The sequence below is a fragment of the Rhinatrema bivittatum genome, unplaced genomic scaffold, assembly GCF_901001135.1.
Source record: "Rhinatrema bivittatum unplaced genomic scaffold, aRhiBiv1.1, whole genome shotgun sequence".
Taxonomy (NCBI): domain Eukaryota; kingdom Metazoa; phylum Chordata; class Amphibia; order Gymnophiona; family Rhinatrematidae; genus Rhinatrema; species Rhinatrema bivittatum.
Window position 1 is genome coordinate 39103 of NW_021821535.1, and position 19094 is coordinate 58196.

The window sequence follows — 19094 nt, forward strand, 5'->3', positions numbered from 1 at the left end:
AGAAGGTATGGAGGTAATCTGCATGGAGCGGCAGTTACTACCCTTAACAGAAGGTATGGAGGTAATCTGCATGGAGCGGCAGTTACTACCCTTAGCAGAAGGCATGGGGTAACCTGCACGGAGCAGCAGTTACTACCCTTAACAGAAGGTATGGAGGTAATCTGCATGGAGCGGCAGTTACTACCCTTAGCAGAAGGCATGGGGGTAACCTGCATGGAGCGGCAGATAGAACTCTAAACACTTCGCTAAGTAGATGAATAGTGTTTTCTGCTGTCATTTACTATGCTACTAATCAAGACACATAGGCTGCGAGGGAGCTGTTTGCTCTGCACTCTCTAGAACTTTCTAATATTGAAACATTTGTATTTCTGTTCAGATGGTTTGAGTATTTTTAGAACATAAGAAGTGCCACACTGGGTCAGACCAAGGTCTATCGAGCCCAGCATCCTCTCTCTGACAGTGGCCAGTCCAGGTCACAAATACTCAACAGGATCCCATATATAATTATAATTATGCAATAATTGTAAAGCCTGTTGCTAAGTTCTGTTCTCTGTAAACCGACGAGATGTTCCCAACGTTCGTCGGTATATAAAAGTTATTAAATAAATAAATAAATAAATATAGTAGATGTAATTCCTGTAACTCACTCCCAGGGACAGCAATGGCTTTCTGTGGTCTTCCTGGCTAACAATGTGTGATGGACGTTTCCTCCAGGAGTTTATCCAAACCCCTTTTAAACCCCGCTGTGCTCGTCGCCTTGATCACGACCTCTGATAACAGATTTCACAGCTTCATGGTGCTGAGAGACAAAGCACTTCCTACGATCTCTTGTGAATCTGCTGGTTGTTAGTTTCATGGAACGTCCCCTTGTTTTAGTATTACTTCAAAGAGTAAATAAAGTAAATATCTGTCCTTTATTTACCCGTTCCACTCCGCTCATGATTTTATAAACTTCTCTCATGTCCCCTCTAGCCTGAAGCGCCCTCGCCTGCGTAGCCTCTCATCATAGGAGAGATCTTCCTTCCCCTTTATCATTTTGGTCGCCCTCCTCTGCACCTTTTCTAGTTCTTCTCTGTCTTTCTTGAGATGAAGAGACCAGAGCTGCACACACTACTCAAGCTGCAGACGCACCTTGCCTCGAGACAGAGGCAAGGTGATATTTTCCATTTTATTCTTCATGCCATTTTGGATCATTCCTAATCTATTTGCTTTTGTTTTGATTGCCACTGTGCACTGAGCTGAGGATTTCAGCATATTGTCGAGATGGGCTCCAAGGTCCTTTTCCTGGATGGTGACTCTCAATAATGAATCCAGAATTGTGTTGCTATGGTTGGGATTATTTTCCCTTTGTGCTTCACTTTGCACATTAAAATTCATCTGCCATTCAGATGCCCGATCTCCTGGTTTGACAAGATCCTTCTGCAGTACGTTGCTGTTTTCACAACTTGGAATCATTTTGCATCATCCGCAGATTTGGTCAGCTCAGTCGTCCTTCCCTTTTCCAGATCATTTATGAATATGCTAAACAGCTCCGGTCCCGGTGCGATCCCCGAGGGACTCCACTAATGACCCTTCTCCATTGGTCATTTAGTCCTACTCTCTGTTTCCAGCTTTTTAATCAGTTACCAATTCACAAATGAGCAATGCCTCTTAACCTATGACTTTATAATTGGCTGAGGAGTCTCTCATGGAGACTTTGCCAGATACCTCCTGAAAATCCAAACATAGTGCATCAACTGGCTCACCTGTAAAAACATCTAAAAGATTGGTAGTACAAGCCTGCCCCTTGCTAAACCAGGTTCTCTCTTCTCCATTAAGCCAGGTCTATCTATATGGCCAGTGATTTTGTTTTTAAGAACCGCTTCTACCATTTTGCTTGGCCCCAAGATCAGACTCACCGGTTTGTAACTTCCCAGATCACCCCTGAAGCCCTTTTTAAAATTCAGGATCACATTGGCCTCCTTCCAGTCTTCAGGAATTGTGGCTTTTTTAATTGAGAGGTTGCAGATTGCTGTGCTGGTTTTATTGAACTGAAACCTCCCTCCAATAATGCTGATCTGTAGCAAATTAACCTCTGGAATTTACCCTGGGTCAGCTTTCTCGTTTATTATTAAATATTTAAACGCAAAGGAGCCTAGAGCCCAGCAAACGTCTGAAAAATGTTACTGCCAAGGAGCTGTGAATGGCGGAGTTCAAGCTTCTGAGAAGCTGTGCTGCATCCAGAGACCTTCGTTTTCAGTTTTGATTTTCTTTTTTCCCGGGAACGTATCATTGCCTGTTACAGCAAGAACAGAAACGGGAGACATGAGCGGAAGAACGTGACTCCTCATTGTTCCAGGCAAATGTCACTTTTTGTTCTGATGCGTTGCCAGGAAAAGTAGAAGAAAATCTGTAAGCGCAGGTCTGTGGGTGCTTCGCAGAAATGGCTTATCCCAAGCTTTCTTCCGTTTTCTTAACTGTTGTTGCCTCCATCGCCTTTCCTAGAGGGACGTTTCCTACATCCCTGAAAAAGTATTCCCTGATGTTGCTCCTTGGAGCCTCCTGTCGTGACCCCTTGTTCTAGCCTAGAAGATTGTACCCATTGGAAAGAGGTTTGCCTCTTGTGAAGAAAACAGAAGCCCCCAGCAGAGAACCCCTTCTGGTTACTGATTTATGCTTCTGCTAGGATCAGAGGGGGCCGCTCGTAGTGCACGGGCGGGCATTATAATTCTACAGGAAAAGGATGTTTGCATGATGGCGTCTGGGCTTCATGGACTCCCCTGGAAGGAGGAAATTGGTACAGGTTTAGCTTTGTGCGGTGTTTTTTGCTTTTTTTTTTTTTTCTGTGGGTCTTGTTCCCTGCCTGAAGTTGCAGGAAATTAAATCCTTCAGTAAAGGATGTACTGTTTTTAAATTTGTGCAAACTGACCTACAGGCCTTTTGCAGTCTTTTTGACTAAAACTTAACTCTGGCCCTTGGTCATGTTCCCTTTTATTTGCATGGGTGAGCTTGTGATCCATCTGTAGTTATAGCTGTGAAGAGGCTGGCTGTTCAGCGCCTGCAGATCCGGACAAGCAAGCTATTCAAATTAGTCTTGTTCTTGGAACATATGCATGCAAATCCATCTAATAAATATTCTATTACTACTGCTTATCATTTCTAAGCTCTACTATTTATATGCAGCACAATACAGATACACATAAGAAACAGTCCCTGCTCCCTGGAGTTTACAATCGAGTCAAGACACACAGACAAGATAAAAAAGACGCTTCAGAAAATGTTTATTACAGTAAAGATGGTGAAAATTGACAAGGCCAGGGTTTAAGATAGAAAAACAGCTCGAAAAGAAGGATTTTTAGGGGAGACTTAAATATGGCCAGATAGGAAGCATGACACACACACTCAGGAAGTCTATTCCAGGCGTATGGCACAGTGGGGTGGAAAGCACAGAGTCGAGAGGTGGTAGAAGTGGAGAAGGGCAAAGATAAGAGTGACGTGCCTGATGAGCGGCATTCATAAGGAAGGATGTAGGGAGAGGTAATGAGGAGATAGAGTGAATGCATTTGTAGGTGACTAAGAGAAGTTTGAACTATATGCGGAAGTGGATGGCGAGCCAATGTACTGACTTGAGAAGAAGGGTTATAGTGGTACAGGAGGAAGATAAGTTGGATAGACTGTACTGGAGACAGATGATTCAGTGGGAGACCTGTGATGAGAAAGTGGGTAAGGGTTTTGGTAGCGTGTTCAGAAGGAAGAAACAGATTTTGGTGATGCTGTTATAGAAGAAGAAATGATACAGTTGTGAGCAAATGTTCAGGCACTTCAAGGAATCTCTAGGTGAACTGAAGCTGACCCAGCCTCTGCATGGTACAAAGTTTAATACATAGAAATGGAAGGTGGAAGGCCAAATCACCAGTCTAGAAGAGCATAGAGAGACTTGGAGAATAACTTCAATGTCCAAGCAGTTTCACACTATTCAAAAATGGTTATTTAATGATTTAAAAAAAAACATAGACTTTTGTAGTCAAATGAACAGTTGTTAGGCCAAAAAGTTGTCTGACTCGTTAGGCCTTCAATTAATCAGGTGAAGACATGTTACTGTGGAAAACATATTTTGACTCTTCTATCCTCTCAGCCTGGTCTTATTGCTCTATTTCCTTTCAATAACCACGGGCTCCTCAAAACTGTTGTCTAGTATTTAAAAACATAGATAATTCACTCTTGCAAACCAGGGAAAGGCTATAAAAAAGTCTTGCAATGCTTCCAGCTAGAAACTTCAACCATCAGAAACATTGTTATTATATGAAGATTAAATGGAACTATTGAAGTAATGGCAAGATCTGAAAGACCAGAAAAATCTCTGATAGAACTGCCCGAAAACTAGTAAGATCTGCAAAACAAAGACCAGAGATCACTACAAACAACCTACTGAAATGTTTAACTAATGCTGGAGTAGTAGTCCACAGGTCCACAGAACAGTTTTGGTTACACAACTATGATCTGCCTGGGAAAGTTATCCAAAGGAAATCTTTTCTATGACCCCTATCTCAAAAGTCATCAACTAAACTATGTAAAACAAAATCTTGATAAACCTGAAACTTTTTGGAACCAAGTGCCTTGGACTAATGAAATAAAAATTGAACTGTTTGGCCACAACTACACAAGATACTGTAACATCATTTTTTAACAATGCTTCTGACAGTTGAAATTGCTAGCTGGAAGTGTTTAGAGATTTTTTTTATAGCCTTTTCCTGCTTTTTATCCCCCCCATTCTTCTTTTATGTGACCTCTCAACTCTGTTTCTACCACTACCCTCCATCTCTGTCCAAAATATGTCCAAAATCTGTGCTGGTTCCAGTTATCTCCATTGGTAGGTAGTTTCAGGCCTTGCAGTCTTCCTCTTTGATTCTTACAAGATCAGCATTCAGGCACCCCTTCCGTATCTTACTACCAAATTTTGTAATAATCCACATAATCATCAAAATTTGTGATTGCTGAAAACATCTATCTTTTTTTAACCATGGTCACTCTGTGCCTTTTGAAATTCTGATGCAGTAGTACCCCTGCTATTTAAGGACCTGATTTACTAAGATTTTATTTCCATAGTAACCGATTGGCAGAAATGCCTTAGTAAATCAGGCTGTAGGGTTGTAACCACTACTCCGAGCAGGTTATGCCAGGGTTGAAAGCATGACCACTTCGTGCAGGTCACCCCAGTCTTGTCGGAAGCCAGTCAGAGTACTGCTCACTGCCCACTGCTTACATTGACTATGGGCAAGTCATCTGAGATGATTACTCTGAAGTTTCTTTTTTGTTTGACTGTTTCCAGTTCTAGTCCTTTGAATTGTTAAGTGGCTAATGGATTTTTGTACACCCAAATGCATAATTTTATCATTTTTAGCATTAAACCTAATTTTTCAAACCCTTTACTAGTCTTCCAGGTTTGTTCAAATCCCCTCATTTTTCCTGCCCCTTCCAGCATGACTGCGATGGCACAGATTTCTGTGTATCATCTGTAGACAAGCATAGTTTCCTCTCAACTTCCTCGGGAATGTTGCTCATAAGGATATTGAAAAGAAGTGGTCCTATTACCAAACCTTAGAGAACGCCACTAGTGTCTTTGCCTTCACCAGAATGGACTCCATTTACCACTACTCTCTGTGATCTGATACTCTTCTGGGTAGTGGAGGAGTAGCTTAGTGGTTAGAGTAGTTGAATGAGAAGCAGGGAAGCCTGCATTCAAATCCCACTTTGCCACTTGTGATCTTGGCCAAGCCACTTTGTCCTCTATTGCCCTATCTACTAGCATTTTCCCATAGATACAAAATGGGAGAACAACCTTTAGAAAATAACCCTTAGATTGTAAGCCCTCTGGGCAAGGACCTACCTACTGAATATGAATTGTACCATGCCTTGAGGGTGGGTTTGAAAAGGTGAGAAATTAACTCCAAATCCCAATCCTCAGCCAATTTATAGCTCTATTCTATTTAAAAGTATTTATCACTCATTCCATCCAAAAGTACTGAGCGAGGTACAAAACATAAACATCATAGACCTAACAAAATAACATCACTACATCTCAAACTGACATAAAACTTTGTGGCCAACTCCCATACTATCTAGCTTGCTACTTCTCTTCTGTACAGAACAGTATCAGAAGCCTAAGTGAAGTCCAGATAGGCAACATCTGTTTACCTCCTGTTATGTTCGGTGGCTCACGGGTTGCCCCATGGACTACTGTTCCTATCTCTGGACCTGGCCCCAGAAATGTGATGGGATGCCACTAATGCGCGGTGGACGATGCCACTCCTGCACGCCTCCATGCCAAGCCTAACCATTCTCTCTCTTTGCGGTGAAAGGCCGCTGATGACTCCTGCGCAGTGCGCCCTCCCATCTCTGCCCTACAGTTAAAGGGACTGCTGCGGGAAGACCCTGTGGCTCCTATTGATGACATCAGCACCTAAGCCCTATAAGAGGACAACGCTCGAGTCCTTCCTTGACTTGGCAACAGGTCAGCCTGCTTCATTGACTAGTGTGAGTTGCCAGCGTTTTATTCTTTAGTTCCAGCTCGTCTTTGACCCCAGGGTCCCTGTTCCTTCTTCAGTTCTTGTATGTGTCACTCACCTGCCTCTTTTCTCCTTGTCTTCCTATCCTGTCTATCCATCCTTCTTCCCTTCGGACAGATACCAGTACATGACCTTGGCCTGATTCCTGGACATCCTTGCTTGCCGCCAACCCCTGAGCATTGCCTGTCTCCAGGGTATCCTCGAATGCTGACCCCAGCCTGCCTCAGTATACGCCTTGTTTCCGTCCACTCTGACCCTGCTACATCAAAGAAACTCCGTCATCTGCAGAGGCCCCCTCCTAAGACCTGCCAGCTCCGGCACCCATAGGCTCAACCTGAGGGGAATGAGGACTAGTAAAGGCGAAGCTCCAGTTGGGTCTCTATCTCATCTGACCCACTTGTCGACAGTGGGGACCTGTAGGGTTTCTCCCTGCAGGTTGCGCCAACTCCACCTCAGCACTAGAGTCAACGCTCACAACACCTCCAGATGAATCCAGCACTGTTGTCATCTTATCACAGTATTCAGTCAGATTTGTCTGGCACTCCCTTTATGATACGTGTTGCCTGGCATCCTCCACTCTGCTTGTTTCATGGTGCTGTATTATCTTGTTCTTTCCCCACTACTGAAGTTAGACTAAGAGAATCTGCACTTATCCGCATCCTCCTTGCCCTTACTTTTGTGCAGCGAGGCTGCATCTGTTCTCCTCCAGTCCCTTGCAACCTCCCTGTCTTCAAGAGCAAGTCGCATGAGTTCTGAAGGGTTCTGTCAGCGCATTCTTGAGCTGGTTTTAGTATCCCAGGGCCTGTGTCCTAATCCACTCTTATTTCTGTAAGTTTTTTCTCCATAATTTGGTTTCTAATTATTTCACATTTTTCAAAGCCGTTTCCCCACCTTAGATCCATAACCTTCCCCTTCGTCTGTAGGTTCTGAGCAAAATAAACTTCTTTAAAATTTCCATTTTTTGGTTGTCCCCAATTTATCTTACTCATTCCCCCCTTTGGTGTTTTCGCCTCTCCCTTAAATAATTTAATGAAAGATTTATCGCCGCTTCCATATCAGTTGGGCGGTGTTCTTCCCCAATTAGACATTTGCTCTTCTAACTCCTTGGCCTAACACGGCAAAAAGGGAAGGCCCCCCCGTGTGCTGCGAATGGCACTCCAGGCCTTCATCTTTGCTGCAAACAGAGCACGCGTCCCGCGGCATGCCACTGAGAGAGAATGTGTGAGTGAGAGAGGGGAGGGTAACGGAGAGCATAGTTGGTGAGGGGGGGATGGGGAAGGTGAGAGAGAGCAGAAGGGGTGTGAGAGAGAGCCATGGTTGGTGAGGGGAGGGGTGGGGAAAGTGAGAGAGAGCAGGAGGGTGTGAGAGAGAGCATGGGAGGTAAGAGAGGGTGGGTGCGGGGATGCTTGAGTGTGGGTTTCAGAGAGAGGGAGCTTATATGAGGGGAAGGGGATGCCGGTGAGAGAGATTGTGTGTGTGTGAGAGGCGAGGGGTGTGGGGGAGGGTAAGAGACAGCTTGGTTGGTAAGAGGGGGAGTGGGGGGGATGCTTGTAGGTTTCAGAGAGGGAGCCTATGTGAGGGGAGGGGAGAGTGACAGAATAGGAGGGTGAGAGAGCATGGGAGGTAAAAGAAGGGGGCTGGGGGGGGGGGGGTCCTTGAGTGTGGGTGCCAGAGAGAGGGAGCCTATATGAGGAGATTGTGAAGGAGTGTGTATGTTTTGTGAGATTGGCAGCTGGTGTGTATGAAAAAGGCATTGTGTGTAAGTGAGGTGCTAGTCTGTGTGAAGGGATTGTGTATGTGTGAGAGACAGAGCCTGTGTGAAGGGGTGCGTGAGAGAGAGACATAGGTAGCCTGTGAGAGGATGTATGTGTGAGAGAGAAAGGGAGCTTGTGTGGGTGTGTATGCAAAGAGAGGGCCTTGTATGAGGGGATGTGTATGTGAGAGAGAATGAGGGAGGCTGTATGAGGGTGTGTGTATGTGCACTAGAGAGAGGGAGCATGTGTGTGAGAGAGGAAGGGACAGAGGGAGCCTGTGTGAGGGACAGTACTGAGAACGGGGTCAAACTCTGGGAGTGGCAATAGAGTGGAAGGGGTGAGCCTAGAGGTGAAGGGGAGAGATATTGGCAGGTGGAGGAGTTGGGGCCTGAGAGGGCAAAGTGACCAGGGAGTAGGGAGAGCGAGTGGAAGGGACACTCTTACAGAAGGGACAGAATTTCTAGGGAAATTCTGCTCAAAATATTTAAAATTCTGCAACTTTAAGTAATAACTTTTTTCTGTAATGTAATTACTTAAAGACTAAATTTATAAACCCAAACAATATAACATGAAAAAATTATGAATTCAAAAAGAGACCTGTTATATGGATGTCAATAATCTGAGTGTACACTCAGATTATTGACATCCATATAACAGGTCTCTTTTTGAATTCATTACTTAAAGACTGTCATGTAAATTGTATTATTTTGACCAATATAAAGTTTGCAAAATTTTCAGTTTTGTGCGCAGAATTTTCAGTTTTTGTTCGCAGAATTTTAAATTTTTTTGCGCAGAATTCCCCCAGGAGTAATGCATAGGGAGAACATGTGGGTGAATGTAAGTGTGTGTATGTGATTGAATGTGTCTGTGAGTGTGATTAAGAGTATGTATGTGTTTGTGATTGAAAGACCATGTGTCTGTGGGTAAGAGAGGAGAAAGTTTTTGTGCAACACCACCCCAGCCACCATTAATTAATGACAATCTGAGGGCTTCTGGAAATCAAAAATTCCCAGGTATGAAGAGAGGGTAATTTGTTTTATCCTTATTAGTTTTAATTATTTTTTGCTTTATTTGCTATTATTTGATGCTTACTGTATTGAAATATTTTATTGTTATTTGGTAAATTTTTATGATTCTTAATTTTTGGATGCTATTCTATTCGTCAGCTGTTTTGAAATATTTATTCTTTTGATTATGATTAATGATTTATATTTCTTGATTTTATTGTTTGATGTAAGGCATGGTGATGTTTCTGTTTTTCCATTGTTGCACTGCATACAAAACTGGCTTCTTGCAGTTTCCAGTTCATTTTTGTGTGCACATTTCTTTTTCTCTTTCTATTTTCTGGTCTCTTTATTCTGTATTTGGTGAGGGTCTGTCTGTGCTTTGCATATGTAACCGAGATGAGAATTCTGCTAGCATGTTGTTTCTGTGTAGGGGTCTATAACAGCTTAGCTTGCTGTGTTTTCCTAATAGGAGGTGTATTGTTATTTTAGGGCATGTTGAATTTTTGACGTTACATTTTTATAGTTAGGATGATTACTGTTTGAGTGCTGGCTTTTAATGCTGTTTTGGTATGGGAGGTTTATTACATTGTAATTGTAATTCCATTTATCTTGGCTTTCTGAGGGCCAAGCCCAAACCCAACATGCATATGGGTTCCAATTTCTTCTTTACAAGGTTTTTTGGTTTGCACCACATCAGTGCATGAAAATATTTATTTATTTATTTATTTATTTTTATAGCATTTATATACCGGGAGTTCCTGTATAATATACATATCACCCCAGTTTACAAGGAACAAGAACTAACAAGAATATGTTGTTGTAAATAATATTTTACCTCAAAAGACTGTACTTTGTCCTTTTTAATGTAAAATTTGTTATTATAAATGCAATTTAAAAAAAAAAAAAAAGATGTGTGGGGGCGGGTGCGGGCTACACCTGGGCGGGGGCAGCAAGCTATATGCTTCGCCTAGGACGCCTGTCACCCTTGCATCTGGTGAGGGGATCCTGCTGGCATGTAATGTCTGGCTTGCTCTGTTTTTTCAGTGGACGGTGTGTTTGGTGCTCTAGGGCCTATAATAATCTTTGCAGTGCTGCGTCTTCCCAGGTACAGTTGCTGCAGTTTGAGTCTTGGGAGTTTGTTTGGCTTGGCAGGTTGTCTGGACAGGTTACAAGTGTCTTTTTAAAAAGGTTTTGTGTTGCTTCACAAAGTTCCTGGCAGTGGAGGTGTGTTTGTGACACCAGAATTTGAATTTAAAAATGTTTTGTTTTCTTTTGTTTGATGACTGGACGGCCTGTTTCTTGGAGAGTGTATCTCTTTTGGATACCTTAGCAGGGTTACCTTAACCCATCCCATCCCTTACCTGAACGATGGCATCAGTTACTGATTAAAATAAGGCTCTGCCCCTCTCTGGGCCGCCAGTACTCTGAACCACCTCCCGCAGCCTGCCATCCTCATCAGAGAGCGGCTCCATGTCCTGCCTGCTAGCAGGTCGCAGGAGACCTTGGATGATGTCAGGCTGGGGAGGTCGCATGGCAGGAGTCACCTACGCCCCTGCCAGTCAGGGCTGGGAGTACTCCGCCCCCAGCTCTGGGCACTTGGGCCTGCATTTCACAGTTTGTTTCTCTTTTATATTCTACTCTCGGGAACGCCGAAGATAAGCATGAATAGGAAAGCTGACAACAATTAATGCTCTCTCCCTTTCTTATAGACTTATCTTTTTTTTTTTTCTGGCAGATGCAGAATTGAATACTTAATATCTGGAACAAGCTTTTTACAGTATTAAAATGTAATTTATTTTGCAATAGGCCATTTGTTTTCTTTGATGCAGACATATGTTTTCTACTCTTTGTAATCTCCCTGAATCCCTCCTTAGAACTCCACTCATTCTTCCTCTCCTCTCCCCTCTCCCCTCTCCATTGCCCCATGCATCCCCTCCATAAGAAGCTAAACCTCTGGTATCTGATTCCAGACACAGTTCGGTGGTAGGAGGGGCCCTATTGCTTTGAAAGGATTTTGTAAAGAAAGCTGCATTATGAGGGCTATGTCCCTCAGAGAAAGCGAAAATAACTCTGTGTTATAGGGGTCCTTTTCTGCAGTCAGAATGCACCTTCCCTACAATGCTGCATCCTAGGGCATCAGTTCTTTCAGAGTTAGTCTCTATGATGCTGACTCATTGGCTCATGTCCCCCAGAGCCTCTCACTGTATCACGGCAGCCTGGAGTCATTTCCCCCAGAGCCTCTCACTGTATCACGCAGCTGGAGTCATTTCCCCCAGAGCCTCTCACTGTATCACGGCAGCTGGAGTCATTTCCCCCAGAGCCTCTCACTGTATTCACGGCAGCCTGGAGTCATTTCCCCACGAGCCTCAACTCACTTGTATCACGGCAGCCTGGAGTCATTTCCCCCAGAGCTCTCACTGTATCACGGCAGACCTGGAGTCATTTCCCCAGAGCCTCTCACTGTATCACGGCAGCTGGAGTCATTTCCCCCAGAGCCTCTCACTGTATCACGGCAGCCTGGAGTCATTTCCCCCAGAGCCTCTCACTGTATCACGGCCAGCATGGAGTCATTTCCCCCAGAGCCTCTCACTGTATCACGGCAGCCTGGAGTCATTCCCCAGAGCCTCTCACTGTATCACGGCAGCCTGGAGTCATTTCCCCCAGAGCCTCTCACGGTATCACGGCAGCCTGGAGTCATTTCCCCCAGAGCCTCTCACTGTATCACGGCAGCCTGGAGTCATTTCCCCCAGAGCCTCTCACTGTATCACTGGCAGCCTGGAGTCATTTCCCCCAGAGCCTCTCACTGTATCACGGCAGCCTGGAGTCATTTCCCCCAGAGCCTCTCACTGTATCACGGCAGCCTGGAGTCCATTTCCCCAGAGCCTCTCACTGTATCACGGCAGCCTGGAGTCATTTCCCCCAGAGCCTCTCACTGTATCACGGCAGCCGTGGAGTCATTTCCCCCAGAGCCTCTCACTGTATCACGGCAGCCGTGGAGTCATTTCCCCCCAGAGCCTCTCACTGTATCACGGCAGCCTGGAGTCATTTCCCCAAGAGCCTCTCACTTGTATCCACGGCAGCCTGGAGTCATTTCCTTCCCCAGAGCTCTCACTGTATCACGGCAGCCTGGAGTCATTTCCCCCAGAGCCTCTCACTGTATGATAGCAGCCTGGAGTCATTTCACCCAGAGCCTCTCACTGTACCACAACAGCCTGGAGTCATTTCCCCCAGAGCCTCTCACTGTATCACGGCAGCCTGGGTCATTTCCCCCAGAGCCTCTCACTGTACCACAACAGCCTGGAGTCATTTCCCCCAGAGCCTCTCACTGTATCACGGCAGCCTGGAGTCATTTCCCCCAGAGCCTCTCACTGTATCATGGCAGCCTGGAGTCATTTCCCCAGAGCCTCTCACTGTATCACGGCAGCCTGGAGTCATTTCCCCAGAGCCTCTCACTGTATCACGGCAGCCTGGAGTCATTTCCCCCAGAGCCTCTCACTGTACCACGGCAGCCTGGAGTCATTTCCCCCAGAGCCTCTCACTGTATCACGGCAGCGTGGAGTCATTTCCCCAGAGCCTCTCACTGTACCACGGCAGCCTGGAGTCATTTCCCCCAGAGCCTCTCACTGTATCACGGCAGCGTGGAGTCATTTCCCCAGAGCCTCTCACTGTACCATGGCAGCCTGGAGTCATTTCCCCCAGAGCCTCTCACTGTATCACGGCAGCGTGGAGTCATTTCCCCCAGAGCCTCTCACTGTATCACAGCAGCCTGGAGTCATTTCCCCAGAGCCTCTCATTGTACCACGGCAGCCTGGGGTCATTTCCCCCAGAGCCTCTCACTGTATCACGGCAGCCTGGAGTCATTTCCCCCAGAGCCTCTCACTGTATCACGGCAGCCTGGAGTCATTTCCCCCAGAGCCTCTCACTGTATCACGGCAGCCTGGAGTCATTTCCCCCAGAGCCTCTCACTGTACCACGGCAGCCTGGAGTCATTTCCCCCAGAGCCTCTCACTGTATCACGGCAGCCTGGAGTCATTTCCCCAGAGCCTCTCACTGTATCACGGCAGCCTGGAGTCATTTCCCCCAGAGCCTCTCACTGTATCACGGCAGCCTGGAGTCATTTCCCCAGAGCCTCTCACTGTATCACGGCAGCCTGGAGTCATTTCCCCCAGAGCCTCTCACTGTATCACGGCAGCCTGGAGTCATTTCCCCCAGAGCCTCTCACTGTATCACGGCAAGCCTGGAGTCATTTCCCCCAGAGCCTCTCACTGTACTCACGGCAGCCTGGAGTCATTTCCCCCAGAGCCTCTCACCTGTATCACGGCAGCCTGGGTCCATTTCCTCCCCAGAGCCTCTCACTGTATCACGGCACGGCAGCCTGGAGTCATTTCCCCCAGAGCCTCTCACTGTATCCACGGCAGCCTGGAGTCATTTCCCCCAGAGCCTCTCACTGTATCACGGCAGCCTGGAGTCATTTTCCCCCAGAGCCTCTCACTGTATCACGGCAGCCTGGAGTCATTTCCCCCAGAGCCTCTCACTGTATCCACGGCAGCCTGGAGTCATTTCCCCCAGAGCCTCTCACTGTTATCACGGCAGCCTGGAGTCATTTCCCCCCCAGAGCCTCTCACTGTATCACGGCAGCCTGGAGTCATTTCCCCAGAGCCTCTCACTGTATCACGGCAGCCTGGAGTCATTTCCCCCAGAGCCTCTCACTGTATCACGGCAGCGTGGAGTCATTTCCCCCAGAGCCTCTCACTGTATCACGGCAGCCTGGAGTCATTTCCCCCAGAGCCTCTCACTGTATCACGGCAGCCTGGAGTCATTTCCCCAGAGCCTCTCACTGTATCACGGCAGCGTGGAGTCATTTCCCCCAGAGCCTCTCACTGTACCACAACAGCCTGGAGTAATTTCCCCCAGAGCCTCTCACTGTATCACGGCAGCCTGGGGTCATTTCCCCCAGAGCCTCTCACTGTATCATGGCAGCCTGGAGTCATTTTCCCCAGAGCCTCTCACTGTATCACGGCAGCCTGGAGTCATTTCCCCCAGAGCCTCTCACTGTATCACGGCAGCCTGGAGTCATTTCCCCCAGAGCCTCTCACTGTATCACGGCAGCCTGGAGTCATTTCCCCCAGAGCCTCTCACTGTATCACGGCAGCTGGAGTCATTTCCCCAGAGCCTCTCACTGTATCACGGCAGCCTGGGTCATTTCCCCCAGAGCCTCTCACTGTATCAGCAGCCTGGAGTCATTTCCCCCAGAGCCTCTCACTGTATCACGGCAGCCTGGGTCATTTCCCCCAGAGCCTCTCACTGTATCACGGCAGCCTGGAGTCATTTCCCCAGAGCCTCTCACTGTATCACGGCAGCGTGGAGTCATTTCCCCCAGAGCCTCTCACTGTATCACGGCAGCCTGGAGTCATTTCCCCCAGAGCCTCTCACTGTACCACGGCAGCCTGGAGTCATTTCCCCCAGAGCCTCTCACTGTATCACGGCAGCGTGGAGTCATTTCCCCAGAGCCTCTCACTGTACCACGGCAGCCTGGAGTCATTTCCCCAAGAGCCTCTCACTGTATCACGGCAGCTGGAGTCATTTCCCCCAGAGCCTCTCACTGTATCACAGCAGCCTGGAGTCATTTCCCCCAGAGCCTCTCACTGTATCACGGCAGCCTGGGTCATTTCCCCCAGAGCCTCTCACTGTATCACGGCAGCCTGGAGTCATTTCCCCAGAGCCTCTCACTGTATCACGGCAGCCTGGAGTCATTTCCCCCAGAGCCTCTCACTGTATCACGGCAGCCTGGAGTCATTTCCCCCAGAGCCTCTCACTGTATCACGGCAGCCTGGAGTCATTTCCCCCAGAGCCTCTCACTGTATCACGGCAGCCTGGAGTCATTTCCCCCAGAGCCTCTCACTGTATCACGGCAGCCTGGAGTCATTCCCCCCAGAGCCTCTCACTGTACCACGGCAGCCTGGAGTCATTTCCCCCAGAGCCTCTCACTGTATCACGGCAGCCTGGAGTCATTCCCCCAGAGCCTCTCACTGTATCACGGCAGCCTGGAGTCATTTCCCCCAGAGCCTCTCACTGTATCACGGCAGCCTGGAGTCATTTCCCCAGAGCCTCTCACTGTATCACGGCAGCCTGGAGTCATTTCCCCCAGAGCCTCTCACTGTATCACGGCAGCCTGGAGTCATTTCCCCCAGAGCCTCTCACTGTATCACGGCAGCCTGGGTCATTTCCCCCAGAGCCTCTCACTGTATCACGGCAGCCTGGAGTCATTTCCCCCAGAGCCTCTCACTGTATCACGGCAGCCTGGAGTCATTTCCCCCAGAGCCTCTCACTGTATCACGGCAGCCTGGGTCATTTCCCCCAGAGCCTCTCACTGTATCACGGCAGCTGGAGTCATTTCCCCCAGAGCCTCTCTGTATCACGGCAGCCTGGAGTCATTTCCCCCAGAGCCTCTCACTGTATCACGGCAGCCTGGAGTCATTTCCCCCAGAGCCTCTCACTGTATCACGGCAGCCTGGGTCATTTCCCCCAGAGCCTCTCACTGTATCACGGCAGCGTGGAGTCATTTCCCCCAGAGCCTCTCACTGTATCACGGCAGGTGAGTCATTTCCCCCAGAGCCTCTCACTGTATCATAGCAGCTGGAGTCATTTCCCCCAGAGCCTCTCACTGTACCACGGCAGCGTGGAGTCATTTCCCCCAGAGCCTCTCACTGTATCACGGCAGCCTGGAGTCATTTCCCCCAGAGCCTCTCACTGTATCACGGCAGCTGGAGTCATTTCCCCAGAGCCTCTCACTGTATCACGGCTGGAGTCATTTCCCCCAGAGCCTCTCACTGTATCACGGCAGCTGGGAGTCATTTCCCCAGAGCCTCTCACTGTATCACGGCAGCTGGAGTCATTTCCCCCAGAGCCTCTCACTGTATCACGGCAGCCTGGAGTCATTTCCCCAGAGCCTCTCACTGTATCATAGCAGCTGGGGTCATTTCCCCCAGAGCCTCTCACTGTATCACGGCAGCCTGGAGTCATTTCCCCCAGAGCCTCTCACTGTATCACGGCAGCTGGAGTCATTTCCCCCAGAGCCTCTCACTGTATCACGGCAGCCTGGAGTCATTTCCCCCAGAGCCTCTCACTGTATCACGGCAGCCTGGAGTCATTTCCCCCAGAGCCTCTCACTGTATCACGGCAGCGTGGAGTCATTTCCCCCAGAGCCTCTCACTGTATCACGGCAGCCTGGAGTCATTTCCCCCAGAGCCTCTCACTGTTACCACTAGCAGCCTGGAGTCATTTCCCCAAGAGCCTCTCACTGTATCACGGCAGCATGGAGTCATTTCCCCCAGAGCCTCTCACCTGTATCACGGCAGCCTGGAGTCATTTCCCCCAGAGAGTAATAGTGTAAGCGGGAGGAGATAAGAGAGTGGAAAGGGTTCTGGTAGTGTGTTCAGTAAGGAACGGATGGATTTTGCAATGTTATAAAGAAAGAAATGACACGTTTTAGCAGTGTTCTGGATATGATATAGAAGGAGAGATAGTAGTGGAAGAGGACTCCAAAGTTACGGGCTGATGGGACAGGAATGACGACCATGTAATCCACAGAAACAGAGAAAGGAGGAAGGGGGAGGTGGACTTGGAAGGAAAGATAAGGAGCTGCGTCTGGGCCGTGCTGAGTTTAAGGTGCCGGCGGGGCAGCAGTGTCAGGCAGGCAGGCCGAGAACCGGCACTGGATTTCTGGTGAAACTAGCTAGGGTTTCTCCCTCACTTTAGACATCCTTCCAGTAGCCCAGTCATTGCAGTGATAGTCCGTGGCCAGGGGACACAGTCTGTGGGCTCATGCTGGGACCCGGCATGCACAATATTGTTGTCGCTGCCAAGCGAGAGCCGAAATGCCCCTCCCCCAATCTCCGGCGAGGTTGTGAGTGCCGGAGCTTCCCCTGCAACAATACCAGCCCTGGCCTTGCCTCGAAGCAGAAGCCCGGGCCGGGAACAGAACCCAGTGCTTCTGCATGGCAGTGCACAGCAACAGACCGGAGTCATTGTCAGCGCTGTATCATGAGGGTCAGTTTCTACGCAGCCGGTCGCCATTCATTTTGCATCACAGGGTTCTTTATCCCCACAGTCTCCCTAACACTGATCCTAGATGGGCCTGGGTGCTGCTTCCCCCACCCCCCACCCTCCTTAGTATCACGCGACTCAACTGTCCAAGCACCTCTGTGGATGTGAGTGCCACTCCAGCAGGCCCAGCAGTCGGGGCCCGACTTCCTGTTAGCGTGCGTGTGCGACTGGTGCTCGTGGATGGAGCTCACCCCCTCATTCCCTTCTCCTTCATCTCTCTGTGTTGTCAGGCTACTACATGTTCATTGAAGCCTCCCGGCCGCGGCTGCAAGGAGACAGGGCGCGGCTGATCAGCCCCCCGATTAACGTCACCGCCAAATCTCCATCCTACAGGACCTTCTACTGCGTCTCCTTCTACTACCACATGTACGGCAAGCACATCGGTGAGTGCCTCGGGGCTTCGCGCCGCACCCTTTTCCTGACCCCTAGCCTAGAAAGAGTTTACAGCACGAGGCCCACGTTAGTCCTGGGGGGGGCTGGGGGACTCTCCCTTCTGGGGTAACTGGTGCTGCATTAAATGGATGGGAACAGAGTTTTGGTAGCTACGCCAGGTTGAAGTTCAAATGCCCATGAAAGTGAATGAACAGTTTGAATGGAACGGGGAGGGAAGCCAGACTGAAACCGGCGGGCCAGTCCAGGAGTACGGGGTTTGTGCATGGGGGGGTTTAAGTTTGCTGGGAGGCCAGCGCTCGTCATGGGGCCGTTTCCTGCATTCTGCCTCCCATCCCAGCGCATTGTGGCTCTTCTGAATATTTCACCAATCCAAGGAGGCGAGCTCTCGGCTGAGCACAGCTCACAGAATACAAAATGATGACAGTGTTAGCAGATCAACAAGACACAGACTTTACATCAGTCAAACAGAAAGCAGAGGAGGTCCACATTCAAAGGACTTGCCCAGCTAACTTTGGGAGTACTGGGGCTTAAAGTACCCCTACCTGTTAAGCAGGTACATTTTGCATGAGCAAATTGTTGTCCGCACAGATATTACCGCCCTTAACATAAGGCTTGGGTGTAACCTGCACGGAGCGGCGGTTACTGCCATAAGATAGCAAGCTGGGCAGGCTGGCTGGACCATTTGTTCTTTCCCTGCCATCGTTACTATCTTATGTTACTGTGTTATGTCACCTGCCAGAAAGAGGTGCAGCTGGAGGCTTTTCTTTACCCAGGTGGCCCGATATTCAGCGCTGCAGGTAAGTATGGTCAGGGAGAAAGGCTGACCTCGGGTTATTTGCAGAATTTGCCTGCCTGCTAGCTCTTGAATATGGTCCTCCCAGGCTGGGTCAGTCTGCTCTCAGCAGTGTTAAACATTAAGGACAGGGGCTGTGTAGAGGCAGCACTGGGAGATGATTTTTGGGGTGTGCTTGGCTCGGCAGGTGTGCAACAACTGGCAGAAGGCAATTCATTAGTGCTCTGAGAGCAGTGATATCTCTCAGGCCGATTCAGTAAAATGCGCGGGAGAGCCAGCGCTCCGAGAGCGAGCGCCCGCTCTCCGACGCGCGCAGGCCACTCTCCTAGGCGCGCGATTCTGTATGCAAATGAGCGCCCTATTCGTTTCGGGGGGGATTGGACGCACGTTTTCCACGCACTATTACTACTCCTTACTGTATAAGGGGTAGGTAATAACAGCGTGGAAAACGCACGTCCAAATGGGGGCTAACGGTGCGCTTGGCCTGAGTGCACCG

General features: G+C 48.6%; 1 protein-coding gene across 1 annotated transcript in view; it reads left to right on the forward strand.

The window, feature by feature from the left end:
• Window positions 1–17795, forward strand: part of LOC115082721 (MAM domain-containing glycosylphosphatidylinositol anchor protein 1-like) — a gene marked incomplete at its 3' end in the record, with an annotated part of 45958 nt that extends 28163 nt beyond the window's left edge. Inside the window, exon 4 of the mRNA XM_029586911.1 lies at window positions 17643–17795. Within this exon, the coding sequence (XP_029442771.1) occupies window positions 17643–17795 (153 nt within the window). The remainder of the gene's footprint in view (window positions 1–17642) is intronic.
• Window positions 17796–19094: the final 1299 nt, after the last annotated feature.